This window comes from Cebus imitator, unplaced genomic scaffold (genome assembly GCF_001604975.1).
Source record: "Cebus imitator isolate Cc_AM_T3 unplaced genomic scaffold, Cebus_imitator-1.0 Scaffold729, whole genome shotgun sequence".
In the NCBI taxonomy this organism is placed as follows: Eukaryota; Metazoa; Chordata; class Mammalia; order Primates; family Cebidae; genus Cebus; species Cebus imitator.
This window is the reverse complement of record NW_016108044.1, coordinates 40,633-58,056: the sequence shown is the minus strand read 5'-3', so window position 1 is coordinate 58,056 and position 17,424 is coordinate 40,633. Positions and strand designations below refer to the sequence as shown.

General features: G+C 44.7%; 1 protein-coding gene across 1 annotated transcript in view; it reads left to right on the top strand.

Moving 5' to 3' along the window:
- The first annotated feature begins 7,059 nt into the window (after positions 1-7,059).
- The window catches only part of LOC108296631 (eukaryotic translation initiation factor 3 subunit C-like), a 22,521-nt gene continuing 12,156 nt past the window's right edge, over positions 7,060-17,424 (top strand). Inside the window, 8 exon segments of the mRNA XM_017519118.2 lie at positions 7,060-7,138; positions 7,297-7,436; positions 9,641-9,706; positions 9,807-9,996; positions 10,700-10,825; positions 11,013-11,067; positions 11,194-11,321; positions 11,995-12,122. Coding sequence (XP_017374607.2) covers positions 7,336-7,436; positions 9,641-9,706; positions 9,807-9,996; positions 10,700-10,825; positions 11,013-11,067; positions 11,194-11,321; positions 11,995-12,122 — 794 coding nt within the window. The 5' untranslated portion in view covers positions 7,060-7,138; positions 7,297-7,335.

Below are 17,424 nucleotides of genomic sequence, written 5' to 3'. Positions count from 1 at the left end.
GCACTTACCACAGATCAATTTCCTAAGTATTATGGTCAGCAAAAGCAGCTAGGCACAAAAGAGGATATGCCTTATGATTCTATTTATATGAAGCTCAAGAATCGGCAAAACTGGCCAGGCACGGTGGCTCACGCTTGTAAACCCAGTGCTTTAGGAGGCTGAGGCCCAATGACTTCTTGAGGCCAGGAGTTCAAGACCAGCCTGGGAACAGAGTGAGACCCCCCATCTCTACAAAAAAACGAAGACCCCACAAAAAACATTAGCTGACCTCGGTGGTGCACACTGATGGTCCCTGCTATGTGGGAGGCTGAGACAGGAGGATCCCTTAAACCCAGGAATTCAAGGCTGCAGTGAGCTGGGATCTCTCAATTGCACACCAGCCTGGGCAAGAGAGTGAGATCCTGTCTCTAACAAAAAAAAAAAATCAAAAACCAGGCAAAACTAATAGATGATGAGAGACACCAAACCAGTGATTAATTAGTGCAGTTGGTTCATTTAGCTATATGTATGTAGTCTTTCAATAATTACAATAATAGGCAGCGTGCAGCGGCTCATGCCTGTAATCCCAGCATCTTGGGAGGCCAAGGCAGGTGGATCACTTGAGGCTAGGGGTTTGAGACCAGCCTGGCCAACATGATGGAATCCTGTCTCTACTAAAAATACAAAAATTAGTTGGGTGTGGTGGTGTGTGCCTGTAATCTCAGCTACTCGAGTGACTGAGACAGGAAAATTGCTTGATCCTGGGAGGCCAAGTTTGCAGTGAGTAGAAATCCTGCACGACTCTATTTCAAAACAAAAAATTTATAATAATAATAAAAACATAGTATTGAACATGTACTATGTGAAATGCACTAAGGGGTATGCTAAGACATTAATTGAGAAAATTAAACACAAAGCAAAATACAACAAAACTATGTGTGTCAGAAAGTTATATTATTTATGAATTTCACAGTCTTTTTAGATATTTATTTTAGAAAGAGGATATTGAGGCCAGGCACTTTGGCTCATGCCTGTAATTCCAACACTTTGGGAGGCCAAGACAGGAGGATCACTTAAGCCCAAGAGTTTGAGGCCAGCCTGGGCAACATACCAAGACTCCATCTGTTGGCCAGGTATGGTGGCTCTCGCCTGTAATCCAAGCACTTTGGAGGCCAAGGCGGGCAGATCACCAGAAGTCGGGAGTTCAAGACCAGCCTGACCAACATGGTGAAATCCCGTCTTAAAAAATAATAATAAAATAAATTTAAAAAAAGAAAAAGAAAAAAAGGCTCCATGTCTAAAAAAATAAAAATGAATAAGTCTTGGCTGGGCGCAGTGGCTCATGCCTATAATCACAGCACTTTGGGAGGCCAAGGCAGGTGGATCACTTGAAGTCCGGAGTTCAAGACCAGCCTGGCCAACATGGTGAAACCCTGTCTCTACTAAAAATACAAAAATTAGTTGGTCATGGTGGCGCGGGCCTATAATCCCAGCTACTCACGAGGCTGAGGCAGGAGAATCACTTGAACCCAGGAGGTGGAGGTTGTGGCAAGCCAAGATCTCACCACTGCACTCCTGCCTGGGTGACAGGGCGAAATTCTGCCTCAAAAAATAAAAATAAAAATAAATAAGTCTCGTGTGGTGATGGGTGCCTGTAGTCCCAGTACAGTAATTGTTTCACTCCACTCCAGCTTGGGTGAAAGAGCAAGACCTTGTCTCAAAATAAATACATAAATAACTGTCTGACATGGTGGTGTGAAACTGGAGTCCCGGCTTGAGCTCAGGAGTTTGATGCTGCAGTGAGCTATGATCACACCACTGCACTCTAGTCTGGGTGACAGAGTGACACCTGGTCTCAAATAGTAATAATAATATTTTTTTTTAATAAAGGAAAGGGGGGATATCAGTGGCTGGATTGCGTGAGTGAGGGGGAGTGTGGTATCCAGCATTTTGTCCCGGAGAGGGGTTCCCACGGCACTCTCTCCTCTTTTCCCATGTTCTGTCCTCTCCTTCCTCTCCATCCATCCCCCTTCTGCAATAAAATAATATACTCAGAAGTGTCTTCTATGACCTGCGAGTTAGAGGACCTGGTTTCAGAATCTCATGCTGTCACAGCAGAGCCCTACCCGGCACTCCAGAGTCCTGCTTTCGCATTTGTAAAATGAGGTTAGTAATAGCTACTTTTCCTGCCCACCTAGAAGTTTTTAATGAGCTTCAAGTTCCTTTATGCATTTGAAATTGTTATTCAAATACCAGTTATGGTTATAATCTTCCTGCTTGCCGGCTGTGTTATTACAGGCACATGAAGAGAGTCAATCTGCCACGGGAAATATGAACGCCCCCATGAACTGGAGACACCAGACTGATCAAAGCTTTTTCAGGGTGTGCTTCCCTCTCTGAGACCATTAGGACCCCATCAAAATCTGGGTATTAAATACACCTATGTCATGTTTGTCTCCAGTCACAGAGCCTACTATGCTCATAAAGGAAGAAATTATTAAGCAAATTATTAGGTTTTCTTTTTTTTTCTTTGAGAGAGCGTCTCGCTGTGTCACCCAGGCTGGACTGCTGTGGTGAGATATCAGCTCACTGCAAACTCCACCTCCCAGATTCAAGCAGTTCTCCTTCCTCAGCTTCCCAAGTAGCTGGGCAATCTCAGGCACCCACCACCATGCCTGGCTAATTTTTGCATTTTTAGTAGAGACGGGGTTTCATCATGTTAGCCAGCTGGTCTCGAACTCCTGACCTCAGTTGATCCACCCACCTCAGCCTCCCAAAGTGCTGGGATTACAGGCGCGAGCCACCACACCCAGCCCATGCCCATCTTTCCTAGTCACAAGACTAAACTGAGACCAGGCACAGTGGCTGAGTCTTGTAATCCCAGAGCTTTGGGAGGCCAGTGCTGGAGAATTGCTTGAGGCCAGTAGTTCAAGACCAGCCTGGGCAACATAGTGAGATCCCATCTCTACAAAAAGCAAAAACATTAATTGGATGTGGTGGTGTGTGCCTATAGTCTCAGCTACTGAGGAGGCTGAGGCGGGAGGATTGCTTGAGCCCAGGAGCTTGAGGCTGCAGTGAGCCATAATCACACCACTGCACTCCAGCCTGGGCAGCAGAATGAGACTCTATTGCAAAAACAAAAAAAGATTAAGTTGAATTCATTCAAAAATTGTTGGAGTCTGGCTCTAAAACAACACATTTCTCAACAGTTCAGTTCAGATAGCTGTGAAATAATGTTTGGGTTGGAATGCAGGCTATTGATGTGAACTTAGGCAAGTCACTTGACCTCTTCGGACATCAGCATCCTCCTCTCTAAAGTGGAACAATGAGGTCTGCCTCCTGGGGTTATCATGAATACTTTTAAAAGGCAATCAGGCGGGATGCGGTGGCTCATGCCTCTAATCTCAGCACTTTGGGAGGCCAAGACAGGTGGATCACTTGAGGTTAGGAGTTCAAGACTAGCTTGGCCAACATGGTGAAACCATATCTCTACTAAATATACAAAAATTAGGCCGGGTGCCGTGGCTCACGCCTGGAATCCCAGCACTTTGGGAGGCCAAGACAGGTGGATCATGAAGTCAGGAGTTTGAGACCAACCTGACCAAGATGGTGAAACTTCGTCTCTACTAAAAATACAAAAATTAGCTAGGCACAGTTGTGGGCACCTGTAATCCCAGCTACTTGGGAGGCTGAGACAGGAGAATCACTTGAACCAGGGAGGCAGGGGTTGCAGTGAGCCAAGATCATGCCACTGCACTCCAGTGTCTAGGCGACAAAGCGAGACTCCATCTCAATAAATAAATAAAAAGGCAATCAGCATTAGAAGTCTGAAGAATACATTTTATGGTATGTCATATAATAGAACGATATTCTGCCATTAAAAAGAATGAGACAAGTCCAGGCGCAGTGGTTCATGCCTGTAATCCCAGCTACTCAGAAGGCTGAGGCAAGAGAATCGCTTGAACCCGGAAGGCAGAGGTTACAGTGAGCTGAGATCGTGCCATTGCACTCCAGCCTGGGCGACAGAGTGAAACTTCATCTCAAAAAATGGGCACAGTGGCTCATGCCTGTAATTCCAGCACTTTGGGAGGCCGAGGCAGGTGGTTCACCTGAGGTTAGGAGCTCGAGACCAGCCTGGCCAACATGACAAAAAAACCTGTCTCTACTAAAAATACAAAAATAGCTGGGCGTGGTGGTGGGTGCCTATAATCCCAGCTACTTGGGAGGCTGAGGCAGGGGAAACACTTGAATCCAGGAGGCGGAGATGGCAGTGAGCCAAGACCTTGCCACTGCACTCCAGCCTGGTAACAGAATGAGACTCTGTCTCTAAAAAAAAGAATGCAACAGAGCCATATGCACTGATGCAGAACGAGCTGCAAGATATAGGAATAATGAAATAAGATGCAGGAAACAAGGGAAGGGATAGATATGTGCCAGGTAGACAGACAGACAGACAGACACACACACACACACACACACACACACACACACACCCCACATACACACCCTGAGCTATATGATTATATATACATATATATATATATATATATATATATATATATATATATATATATATATACTCACAATACACGCAGCTGTCTATATCCTTTTCTCTCTATCTAGCCATTCCTTGAAATCCTCAGAAGATTGGTTCCAGGACTCCCAGGAGATACGAAAATCTGTGCATCTTCAAGTCTCGCAGTTGCCCCTGTGGAATCCGTAGTTACAAAACATAGGCCCTTGGTATACGCAGGTTTCTAATCATATTTAAATCAGTATTTAAATAGCAAATACTGTTATTTTTGACTGGCATTTAGTTCCAGATGTGGAACCCACTTGTGTGGAGGATTGGCTGTATTTATTGAATAAAATCCATATACATGTAGACCTGAACAGTTTAAACTCACGTTGTTCAAGGGTTGACTCTGTGTGTGTGTGTGTGCGTGTGTGTGTATAAACAGAGAGAGAAAGAGAGGGCCCAGAGTGACATCTGGAAGATGACATTATAAATTGACAATTGGGTTTGCTTCTAGAGAGAAAAGCTGAGGAACTGGAGGTCAGGGTGGGAAGGAGATTTTTTTCCTGTATATTCTTTTTCTTCCTGTGTATTCTGTTGTACCACTTACATTTTGTAATAATGGACATATACTATTTAAAAAAAAAAAAAAAAAAGAGGGCTGGGCATGGTGGCTCATGCCTGTAATCCCAGAACTTTGGGAGGCCGAGGAGGGCTGATCATCTGAGGTCAGGAGTTCAAGATCAACCTGGACAACATGGTCAAACCCGTCTCTACTAAAAATACAAAAATCAGCCGGGCGTGGTGGTGCATGCCTGTAAATTCCAGCTACTCTGGAGGCTGAGGCAGGAGAATCACTTGAACCTGGGAGGCAGAGGTTGTGGTGAGCCAAGATCGCGCCATTGCACTCCAGTCTGGGTGATAAGAGCAAAACTCTGTCTCAAAAAAAAATTTTTTTTAAACAAAACGAAAACCAGGATTATTGTACATCTGTAAACCCACATTTTTTTTTTTTTTTTTTAGATCATGCTGAGCTGATTTTTGTATTTTTTAGTAGACATGGGGTTTTGCCGTGTTGGCCAGGCTGGTCTTGATTCCTGACCTCAGGTGATCCATTTGCCTTAGACTCCCTGAGTGTTGGAATTACAGGTGTGAACCACTGCAGCTAGCCAGCATTGTCTACTTCTACACTATTAATGCCTTGCTTGCTTTACTGATACCACTCTGGCCTTCTCTCTCTACTTTTTTTTTTGGATACGAAGCTCACTCTGTCACTCAGGCTGGAGCACAGTGGCACCATCTTGGCTCACTGCAAACTCCACCTTCAAGGTTTCAAGGGATTCTCCTGCCTCAGTCTCCTGAGTAGCTGGGCCCGCCACCATGGCCGACTAACTTCTGTATTTTTAGTAGAGAGAGGGTTTTTCACCATATTGGCCAAGCTGGCCTCGAACTCCTGATTGAGGTGATTTGCCCACCTTGATCTCCCAGAGTGCTGAGATTATCTCAGAGTGCTGGGATTGCAGGTGTAAGCCACGCACCAGGCCACCTTCTCTTTATTCCTAGAACCATTCAATCTCATTTCTGCCTCAAGGCCTTTGCGGTTGCTGGAAACGCTCTTTTCCCTAGATGACCTTTGAATGGCTCCCTCCTTCCTGTCATTTGGATCTCTGCTCAAATATCACCTCTTCAGAGAGGTCCAGACCTTCGTAGCTTCCTCTATAACTCTATACTTTAATGTCTTTATATTGCCTAGTGCTATCTTGTTACACATTTAGTTAACTATGTTGGACCACCAGAATGTGAGTTCCTTTTGAAATCAGGAACCTTTTATGTTTTCCTCACTGCTGTATCCAATATCTAGGACATTGCTTATTCATAATGAATGCTCATGAACTAACTGTGAAATGAAGAATGAATACTAATATTATATGCTGATTTTGTACAAAGCACTGTTCCAAATTCTTCAGATACACCAAGTCATTTTATTCTCATAAAACTCTATAAAGAGGTGGTATTGTTATTTGATAGCTTGGGAAGACTGAGGCATGGAGACGTTAGGAAACTTGTCTAATTAAAGGGGCGGAGCTGGGATTTGAGCTCAAATAGTCTGACTGGAAGTTGGCTCTAAGCCTCACTCCAAATCCTAGTAGCTCACCATCAGTGCTCATCACATGGGCACTGGCCCTTACATTCTTGTTCTGCGGTTCCGGCATGAGGTCAGGGTTTTATTTTATTTTACTTCATATTTTATATTTTGAGACGGAGTCTCGCTCTGTCGCCCAGGCTGGAGTGCAGTGGCGCGATTTCGGCTCATTGCAACCTCTACCTCCAGGGTTTAAGCGATTCTCCTGCCTCAGCCTCCCAAGTAGCTGCGCCCAGCTAATTTGTTGTATTTTTAGTAGAGACGGGGTTTCGTCACATTAGTCAGTCTGGTGTCGAACTCCTAGTCTCAAGTGATCCGCCGGCTTCGGTCTCCCCAAGTGCTGTCTCTCAGCGCCCAGTTCTATCAGGCTTGTCCCCGCCCCAGTGTGGCTCAAAGGCCACTGGGAGTTGTAGTCTCCCAATGTAGTTCGTCGGAGCTTCCCGGAAGTGACGCAAGGCCCGCCCTCGCTTTCGGCGTTTCCGCTCTCCCGGCTCAGCGGTGTGACTAGAGACCTCAGGTGATTGGTATTTTTTGGGCCTCGTGTATCGTGGAGGGAGACCTGGGTCGAGGTCTGGGTGGGGCCGGTGAGGGATAGGGGATCGGAAGGTGGTTGCCCGGGCCTCTTTGCGTGGCCCTTGACGCCTTGGCTCCCCCGCAGGTCCGGCAGCTCCGGCCGTAGCACCTCCGCCCCGTCGCCATGTCGCGGTTTTTCACCACTGGTTCGGACAGCGAGTCCGAGTCGTCCCTGTCCGGGGAGGAACTCGTCACCAAACCTGTCGGAGGCAACTACGGCAAACAGTGAGTGGCGGGGGCTGTGGTGGTGACCATCCTGGGGGTGCGGGGTTAGGCGGGCTGTGAAAGGCAGTGTACGTGAGGGTGGGGAGATCGGGTTCAGACAAAGACCAGAGTTTGCGGGATCGGAGCGTTATTGGAGAGAGCCTTAGAGGGCTGTGATAGCGGGAGTCCACCCACCAGGTACAAGAGATAGAGTCACAGAGGAGAGGCTTCCCACTGGCCAGATCTGTGGCATCAGCTTCAGCCTCAAAGTCTACAGCCTCTACCTTCTTTCTCCTCTCATCTTACCGCCGAGAAGTCTTTAGTGACTTCCCACTGCTCATGGAGGGAAATGCAAAATGCTTGGTTGATATCTGGGAGCCCCCTGATGTGGCTCTGAGGTCTGGCCACCTTCTTTGTACTCAGGAGCTTAAACATTTTACATGCCTGTTCATTTCTACGTAAATTCCATCCCCCATTTCTTTACATAAATTTTTTAAAACTCTTTGAAACAATGGAATGGTTTTTCTTTTTCCTTTTTTTTGGGGGGGGGGCATCATACCTTACTGCAGCCTTGACTTTCAGATCTCAAGCGATCCTCCCACCTCAGCCTCTCAAGTAGCTGGGATTACGGCATCACGACATCGCAGCGGGCTAATTGTTTCTAAATTTTTGTAGAGAAGGGGTTTCACTGTGATGCTTAGGCTGGTTCTGAACTCCTGGGCTCAAGTGATCCTCCTGCCCGGCATTCTAAAGTGCTGGGTTTACAGGCATGAGCCACTGTGCTCCACTGGAATGGTGTTTCTTAAACGTCTGCCATATGCTTGTGCTACTGTTTTAAAAGTATCACATGTATATACCAATATGCATATGATTTTGTATCACTTCTACAGGTGGAAACCAGTGTCATTTGCCATAAAATAATCCAGACCAGGCAGGTGGCTCAAGCCTGTAATCCCAGCACTTGGGAGGCCGAGGTGGGCAGATAACCTGAGGTCAGGAGTTTGAGGCCAGCCTGGCCAACATGGTCTCTACTAAAAATACAAAAATTAGCCGGATATGGTGGCAGGTGACTGTAATCCCAGCTACTCATTCAGTAGACTGAGGCAGGAGAATCACTTGAACCTGGTAGGCAGAAGTCGCAGTGAACCAAGATCGCACCATTGCACTCCAGCCTGGGTGATAAGAGCAAAACTCCATCTCAAAAAAAAAAAAAAATAAATCCAAAAAATAATAAAAAGGAAGGAAAAAGAGGCAAGCAAGATGGTGCATGTGTGTAGTCCCAGCTGCTACTCTGGAGGCTGAGGTGGGAGGATCCCTTGAACTCAGGAGTTGGAGGCCAGCCTGGGCAACATAGTGAGACCTTGTCTCTTAACAAGCAAAAAGAATAGTGGTACTGTTGCTGACTGTGAGCCTGTGGTGTGGTCTTATTATCATAGAAAAATACTAGCACTGGAGGTGTTAATGCCATTGAGACTTCCCCCTTGCTATTGGCCTCTCATAGTTTGAGTAATGTGGCTGAGATCTAGTTTAGGTACCACCTCCTTGAAGCCTTTTCTATTCATGATAGCCCAAGTGTCATTTTTCTCTACCTCTTTTTTTCTTTTTTTTTTTTGAGACAGAGTTTCATTCTTATTCCCCAGGCTGGAGTGCAATGGCGTGATCACTGCAACCTCCGCCTCCTAGGTTCAAGCGATTCTCCTGCCTTAGCCTCCCAAGTAGCTGGGATTACAGGCACACTCCACCACACCCAGCTAATTTTTGTATTTTTAGTAGAGACGGGATTTTGCCATGTTGGCCAGGCTAGTGTTGCACTCATGACCTCAGGTAATCCACCTGCCTCAGCCTCCCAAAGTGCTGGGATTACAGGCATGAGCCACCGTGCACAGCCCAACTTCTTTTTTTTTTTTTTTCTCAGTATTTCTATGGTGACTTGTGTCTCTATGTCATTAGTTACACAGTGAATAAGCACCTTCATTTGTTTTTGAGAGGATAGTGACTGTCACCTTTGTGTTTGCTACAACACTGAGCAAAAGGCCTTATTTAACGTATACTTAAAAGAGTGAGTTGTATATGAAGTGGCCTTGAGGAGGAGTCAAAAAGAGAATGGGTGTGGTATGGATGACCTGGGTTACTCAGTGCCACCTGTCCTGAGACGGGAAGTAGGGATCTGTTGGAAAGACTGGGAGAAGGAAAGGAGATTAATAGTCTCCTTTCCTTCCAAACAGGCCATTGTTGCTGAGCGAGGATGAAGAAGATACCAAAAGAGTTGTCCGAAGTGCCAAGGACAAGAGGTGAAGCCATGGGGAGGCTGGGTGATGGGAGTCTCTGGGAGCAGTGGTGAGTTTTCCCTTCAGTGGGCATGTTCAATGTGGTATTGGGCTCCTAACCCAGGTTTGAGGAGCTGACCAACCTTATCCGGACCATTCGTAATGCCATGAAGATTCGTGATGTCACCAAGTGCCTGGAAGAGTTTGAGCTCCTGGGAAAAGCATATGGGAAGGCCAAGAGCATTGTGGACAAAGAAGGTGTCCCCCGGTTCTATATCCGCATCTTGGCTGACCTAGAGGACTATCTTAATGAGGTGTGATGTCTGTATTTATTACCATTGCTTATTCATGGTTTTGTACTTTTAGTGGTGGAATATATAGGATCTTTTAAAAATATGCTAACAGGGCCAGATGTGGTGGTTCATGCCTGTAATCCCAGCTCTTTTGGAGGCCCAAGGGAGTGGAGCACAAGGTTAGGAGTTCGAGACCGGCTTGGCCAATATGGTGAAACCATGTCTTGGGGTTGCAGTGAGCCTAGATCACACCATTGCACTCCAACTTGGGTGATAGAGCAAGACACAGTCTTAAAGAAAAAAATAATAAGCCAGGCGTGGTGGCTCACACCTGTAATCTCAGCACTTTTGGGTGGACCACAAGATCAGGAGTTTGAGACCAGCCTGACCAACATGGTGAAACCCCGTCTCAACTAAAAATATAAAAATTAGCTGGGCGTGGTGGCAAGCACCTATAATCCTGGCTACTCGGGAGGTGGAGGCAGAAGAATCACTTGAACACAGGTGGTGGAGGTTGCAGTGAGCTGAGATTACGCCACTGCACTCCAGCCCGGGCGACAGAGCAAGACTCTGTCTCAAAAGAAGAAAACTAACAGATGTAGTTAATAAGGAGTACCAGTGGTATGCTGATAGCCAGACTGAAAAGTGGTGAAGAAGCCTGGCGTTTAGGAAATACTACTTAGTTTCTGATCACTGCTCTGTCTTTCTTTCCTTTCCCCTTTAGCTTTGGGAAGATAAGGAAGGGAAGAAGAAGATGAACAAAAACAATGCCAAGGCTTTGAGCACCTTGCGCCAGAAGATCCGAAAATACAACCGTGATTTTGAGTCCCATATCACAAGTTACAAGCAGGTGGGAGGCTAGAGGCACACTTACTGAACTGTGGGAACAGTGACCCTGTGACCGAGGCCCAAAGATGTACTTGGTAGTGGGAGGTGGCTGGAGCAGAAACCATGACAGAACTGTCTTGGGTAGAGGGGTGGGGTGGGGTTATGGCTGGTGAGCATCCGTAATTGTTCTCTCACTTCTCTCTGTCCAGAACCCTGAGCAGTCTGCAGATGAAGATGCTGAGAAGAATGAGGAGGATTCAGAAGGTGAGCAGAAGAACCTTTGTTGCAAATAGGAAGTCCAGAGTTAGCACTGCCCTCGACCTAGTTTCTTGGCTGCCCTCCAGTCTGGCTCTTCAACATTCAGGATCTCTCTCCCTCCATTGCCACTAGGCTCTTCAGATGAGGATGAGGATGAGGACGGAGTCAGTGCTGCAACTTTCTTGAAGAAGAAATCAGATGCTCCTTCTGGGGAGAGATGTAAGAGCCAGGATTAGATGGGTGATTTCCTGCCGGAGGTTGTTCCTGAATCCCTGGGGGAAAAAGAAAAGACTCAAACCGCTAGAGTTGGGAGGGGTATAATTTAGTGGAGTTGAGAACAGGCTTCCTCTTACATAAGAGCAGTGAGCGAGCAGGGATCTGGGCCCAGCTCTGCCAGGGGGAGCTGTGTGTGTCCCTGGGGCCAAGTCCCAGCATCACTCTGGGGCTTGATGGTCCATTCCAGCCCTTGATACCTTGATTCCATGAGTAGCCACTGTTCTACTCATAAAAATAAATAGGCCAGGCGCAGTGGCTCATGCTTGTAAACTCAGCACTTTGGGAGGCTGAGGCGGGTGGATCACGAGGTCAGGAGTTCAAGACCAGCCTGTCCAATATGGTGAAGCCCTGTTTCTACTAAAAAACAAAAATTAGCCGGGTGTGGTGGCACACACCTATAGGTAGTCCCAGCTACTTGGGAGGTTGAGGCAGGAGAATTGCTTGAACCTGGGAGACAGAGGTTGCATTGAGCCAAGATCTTGCCACTGCATTCCAGCCTGGGCAACAGAGGGAGACTCCCATCTCAAAAAAGAAAAAAAAGAAAAGAAATGTCTGGAACATGGGTTTGTAAGGAGGGTAGAGGCAAGCATCCGTGAGTTTAGGAAAACTAGGCAATCTCCGTATCTTCCTCCTGATCCTCTTTTTTTTCCCTCTAAGGATGAAGATGAGGACTCAGAAGATTCCGAAGATGATGAAGACTGGGACACAGGTTCCACATCTTCTGATTCTGACTCAGAGGAGGAAGAAGGGAAACAAACTGCACTGGCCTCAAGATTTCTTAAAAAGTAAGAAAAGTAGTGGGAGCTAGGGTTACATTGGAAATGGTGGAAAGCCCTTCATTGGCTTGAACGTTATTGATTCTGACATGAAGTCCTTTTAGGTTGGAGGAGCCAACTCTTAGCATTTTACTGTAGGATCAGAGAGTCAAGTGTATTAGTTGGCCAAAGTTACAAAGCTAATGTGTCCTGAAGATGAGAATTGAAGGCTCCAGAGTCCAAATGTTTACCCACAGCCTTACTTACTGTGTGTGGATTGGGTGCAGATCTCACTTTGGCACCTGTTAGCTGTGTGATACTGGACAAACTACTTAACCTGTCTGATCTTCAGTTTTCTCATCTGTAAAATAAGACAAGGAACCCTCCCTTCCCGAACAGCTGCAGGAATACAGGGAGGTGTGATATAAGGAAGTAGTTCATCTAGGACTGGCGTATGGTGAGCCCTCAGTGTACGTTGCTACTGTTGTCACCCTTCCTGAGAACTTCTTAGTGCATATACAGCATACAGACTGCTGCAAGTGTTCGTGAACTTTATTTTCAGTAAAATCCCACAGAACTTTACGGGGACAGTCAGAATGGGGGAGGATCCCAGTGTGGAGTCTGTCTCCCAGCCTTTAGCAGCTGTACAACTTCGTGTAAGTTACTTGACCTTAAGTCTCAGTTTCTCCCTTTGAAATAAAAGTGATACCTGCTCCTGTGTATCCCACCAGAGTGAAATCTGAAGCTCACTAAAAATAGCACTTTAATTTTTTTTCTTAGCCAGTTTGCGCAAACTACAGATAAATAGTGCTCTTTTGAGACAGGGTTTCACTCTGTCACCCAGGCTGGAGTGCAGTGACACGATCTCAGCTCACTGTAACCTTGACTTCTCAGGCTTAGGCGATCCTCCCACCTCAGGCTCGGGTAGCTGGGGCTACAAGTACACACCAGGACGCCCAACTAATTCTTTGTTTTTTTGTTTGTTTTTGTTTTTTGAGATGGAGTCTCACTCTGTCACCTAGACTGGAGTGCATTGGCATGATCTCATCTCACTGCAACCTCCACTTCCTGGCTTCATCAAGTGATTTTTCTGCCTCAGCCTCCCAAGTAGCTGGGACTACAGGCGCGCGCCACCACTCCAGGCTAATTTTTGTATTTTTGGGAGAGACAGGGTTTCACCATGTTGGCCAGACTGGTCTCGAACTCCGGACCTCGTGATCCACCTGCCTTGGCCTCCCAAAGTGCTGGATTACAGATGTGAGCCACTGCGCCTGGCTTCTTTGTATTTTTAGTAGAGATGGGGTTTCACCATGTTCCCCACACTGATCTCGAACTCCTGGGCTCAAGTAATCCTCCCGCTTCAACCTTCCAAAGTGCTGGGATTATAGTCATGAGCCACTGCACCCAGACAAATAGTATCTTTTGAATGGGAAGAATTATTACACTTGAGGTTGCTTTCCTACGTTTAAAAGTTGTGGTCATGCTGCTTTAGGAGGAAGTGAATTTCCAACCCTCTAGAGGTCTAGACAGGCCGAACAGCTTACTTCGTGGGCATTTAATTGAGAAGCCTTTTTTTGTCAAATGCTTCGGGGAACACTGGTCAAGTCTGGGCAGCATTGTCTATCACACCCCCTCTTAGAGGGTTTACAACCACCTCTGGAAAGTTCCACGAAAATAAATGTGCCTAGATTTGTTTTATTAACCATCTCAGAAGCCTGCTTGATCATGAAAATCGTTTTTTTAACCTGTTGACATCTTACAGAACTATCAGTATTGTTATTGGCTCAGATCTTTTATATCTACTGTACATGATGTTTTTGTCTTTGAATAATTATGCGTTGAAGTCTCCCATTGTTTGGGCTGGTGTGTTGTGTGCACTGCACATGTGTGTTTATGTAAAGGCTCCTGTCTAAAATTAGACTTAAGACATCACAAGAAAAGATAACTGTAAGACTATAAAACTATATTTTTATAAATATAAACTCGAAAGTCCTCAACAGCATAGTAGAAAACCAAACCCAGCAATGTACAAAAAGGATTATATGGGAGCACCCTCTCCTCACCTGTAGAGGGATGGAGGATGGGTGGGCTTATCCCCTAAAAAAAGTTTTTAAAAAAATTTCATAGGCTGGGCACAGTGGCTCATGCCTGTAATCCCAGCACTTTGGGAGGCTGAGGCAGGCAGATCAGCTGAGGTTGGGAGTTCGAGACCGGTTTGACCAACATGGAGAAACCCTGTCTCTACTAAAAATAGAAACTTAGCCGGGCATGGTGGCACATACCTGTAATCCTAGCTCTGGAGGCTGAGGCAGGAGAATTGCTTGAAACTGGGAGGTAGAGGTTGCAGTCAGCCAAGATTGCACCATTGCACTCCAGCCTTAGCAACAAGAGCCAAACTGTGTCTCAAAAAAAAAAAAATTTTTTTTTCATTACCAAACCAAGTGGGATTTATCCCAGTAATAGAAGGATGATTTAACATGAAAATCAACTAATATATTAGTAGAATAATAGACAAAAGAAAGCCATAGAGTCATCTCAGCAGATGCAAAAAAAAGCATTTGAAAAAAATATTAATATTCCTTCTTGATAAAAACACTGAAGTTAGGAATAGAAGGGAACTTCCCTCTACCTGATAAATGACGTTTATGAAAAGCCAACCTGTATCTTTTCCTGTCCTTTTATTTTTAACTCTGCCATGGTCTATGATTAAGAGTGTCTCTTAAGCACAGCTAGGTTTTTGGTGTGTCTTTTTTAATCTCTTATAAAATCTCTGCTTTTTTCTTTTATTGTGGTACATAACGTTTCCCATTTTAACCATTTTCAAGTGTATAAATCAGTGGCATTGAGTACATTCACATTGTGCAACCACCGCCAGAACTTGATCTCTGCTTCCCTGGCAGTTTAGTTCATTTACATTTATTATGGTTATTTATTTCTATTATATACATGTGTGTGCGTGTGTGTGTGTATATATATATAATATACACATATATATACATGTGTGTATATAATTTTTTTTTTTTTTTTTAAATCAAGGTAGGGTCTTGCTGCCTTGCCCAGGGTGGTCTTGAACTCCTGGGCTCGAGTGATCCTTCTGCCTGGGCCTCCTAAAGTGCTGGGATTACAGGTGTGAGCCACTGCGCCCAGCCTATTGTGGTTATCGGTGTATTTATTCTTACCATTTTGTGATATCTTATACTTTCTGTTTATCCTCTTTATTTTAAATTTTGTAATAGCTTTCTTGAGGTATAAATAACATACAATAACTGTACTTGTTTAAAGTTAAATTTAATAAATTGTGACATATGTTTATACTCATAGGACTCACCACAGTCAAAACATAATTCCTAAACATTTCACACCTAAATATTTCCACCCTTCCCTTTGTAATACTTCTCCCCTGCCCCAGTTTCTTCACCCTCTCCCTGAGCAACCACTAATTTGCTTTCTATCACTAGGTAAGTTAGCATTTCCTAGAATTTTATGTAAATGGAATCAACGGTATGTAATTTGGAGAATGTGGTTTCTTTCATCATAATTATTTTGAAGTTCATTCTGTATTTTTTTTTTACCTGAGACGGAGTCTTGCTCTGTTGCCCAGACTGGAGTGCACTGGTGCAGGATCGGCTCACTGCAGCCTCCGCCTCCCGGGGTTCAAGCTATTCTCCTGCCTCAGGCTCCTGAGTAGCTGGGATTACAGGCATGCGCCACCACGCCCAGCTAATTTTGTATTTTTAGTAGAAATGGGGTTTCCCCATGTTGGTCAGGCTGGTCTTGAACTCCCGACCTCAGGTGATCTACCTGCCTCGACCTCCCAAAGTGCTGGGATTACAGATGTGAGCCACCACATCTGGCCTGCTTTTTTTTTTTTTTTTAACCTGTAAACTAACTTGAATACCTAATCAAAAAAAGTCTAAAATTCCTTGAATCAATGCTCTGAGGGAAACCCTTGAGATAATGTTAGAATTTCAAGTGTCAAAAGCTTTTGGACATTGAGAGTTTGTGGCTTTGTAGTATAGAAGAATAATTCACAGACACTATTTCACTTGTATAACAAGGGAGACAAATTTTCAGGTTTATTTCCAACCGAGCAAAAGCAGGATTAACATAGGAGAAAAAGGGAAAAAGGCGAGAGGGCAAAACCACAGAATAGTGGATTATGTATGCACATTTTTCTGTGTAAACTCTATAATGTTAGCTCTCCTCGAGTGTGCCACCCAAGGTTGATGGATGCTCTGGAAAACATGATAGGCACTCTGCCAGTAAGGGTTTTCAGCAACTCCATCTTCAGCCAGTCTAAATATACCCTTTTCCTCATCAGCAGTTCTCAGCCTTCATCTTTTGGTCAAAACAAGCTCGTAAAGGAGTGGGTTTATTCCCATGAGCTTCAGCCTCTTTGATGTGGGATAAGGCTGTCTGTTGTCATATGGATCTTGATCTGAAGGTTTTAGGGGAGGTTAATCTATACCTGATGTCACTATTGACCTGTGAAATCTTACAGAGCTGCCATCTACTTCTAAGAGTTACCTGATTCTGGAGGCTTTTTTTTTATTTTTATTTGATTTGATTTGATTTTTTTTTTAATAGGCTAGTCAAGTGGAGCAATGGGAATGGAGAAGGAACAAAGAAATCTAACTGGTTGTGATCAATTAGTTGTAAACACCTCTGCACTCAGACCAGCGTTGTTTTTGTTTTTTAAGTGAACTTCAAGATCTCTAGTGAGGCTGAATGTCCGAGTTAGCATCCTAAGCAAGGACATCTATCTAGGGGCTTTCCATCAGTGGTTGTGCTTGGGGAAGGCATGGAAAAATGGTGTGGTCGTTTGCAGTGTAGTTAGGCCTGACTTCTTTTGGTGTATTAATAATTACTTTTCTGTCTCTTAACTATGTACTAAGTAGATATGTTGTTTAGAAATGTCGCTTGCGACTGTTAGTTATATAGCTGAGGACATAAATATTTGTTATCTAATCATTTCTAACAAGATGAATATACCAGAGTATAATCTGTCATAGAAGAGGTCAAGCCAAGTCTTACTTCTTTCAGTTAGAATTTTGTATGTAGTACATTTTCCTTTTGAGGTATGGATCACATTATCTTTAGAGCTAGGAGTAATACTTTACGCAAAGGAAGATTAAGTTTTTTCGAAGCATTCGTTTTATAAATAGCTTTAGCTCTTCTGATCTCAGAGCTATAGAGATGGTTTGGACCAAGAGGTTTTAGTTTAATGAACATACTTTGCATATTTGCAAAGGATTTTACCTATAAAGTAAGTCATCATTAGAGTTTTGCTGTGGTACGGGGGAAAGATCCACGGGCTTTTTTTTTTTTTTTT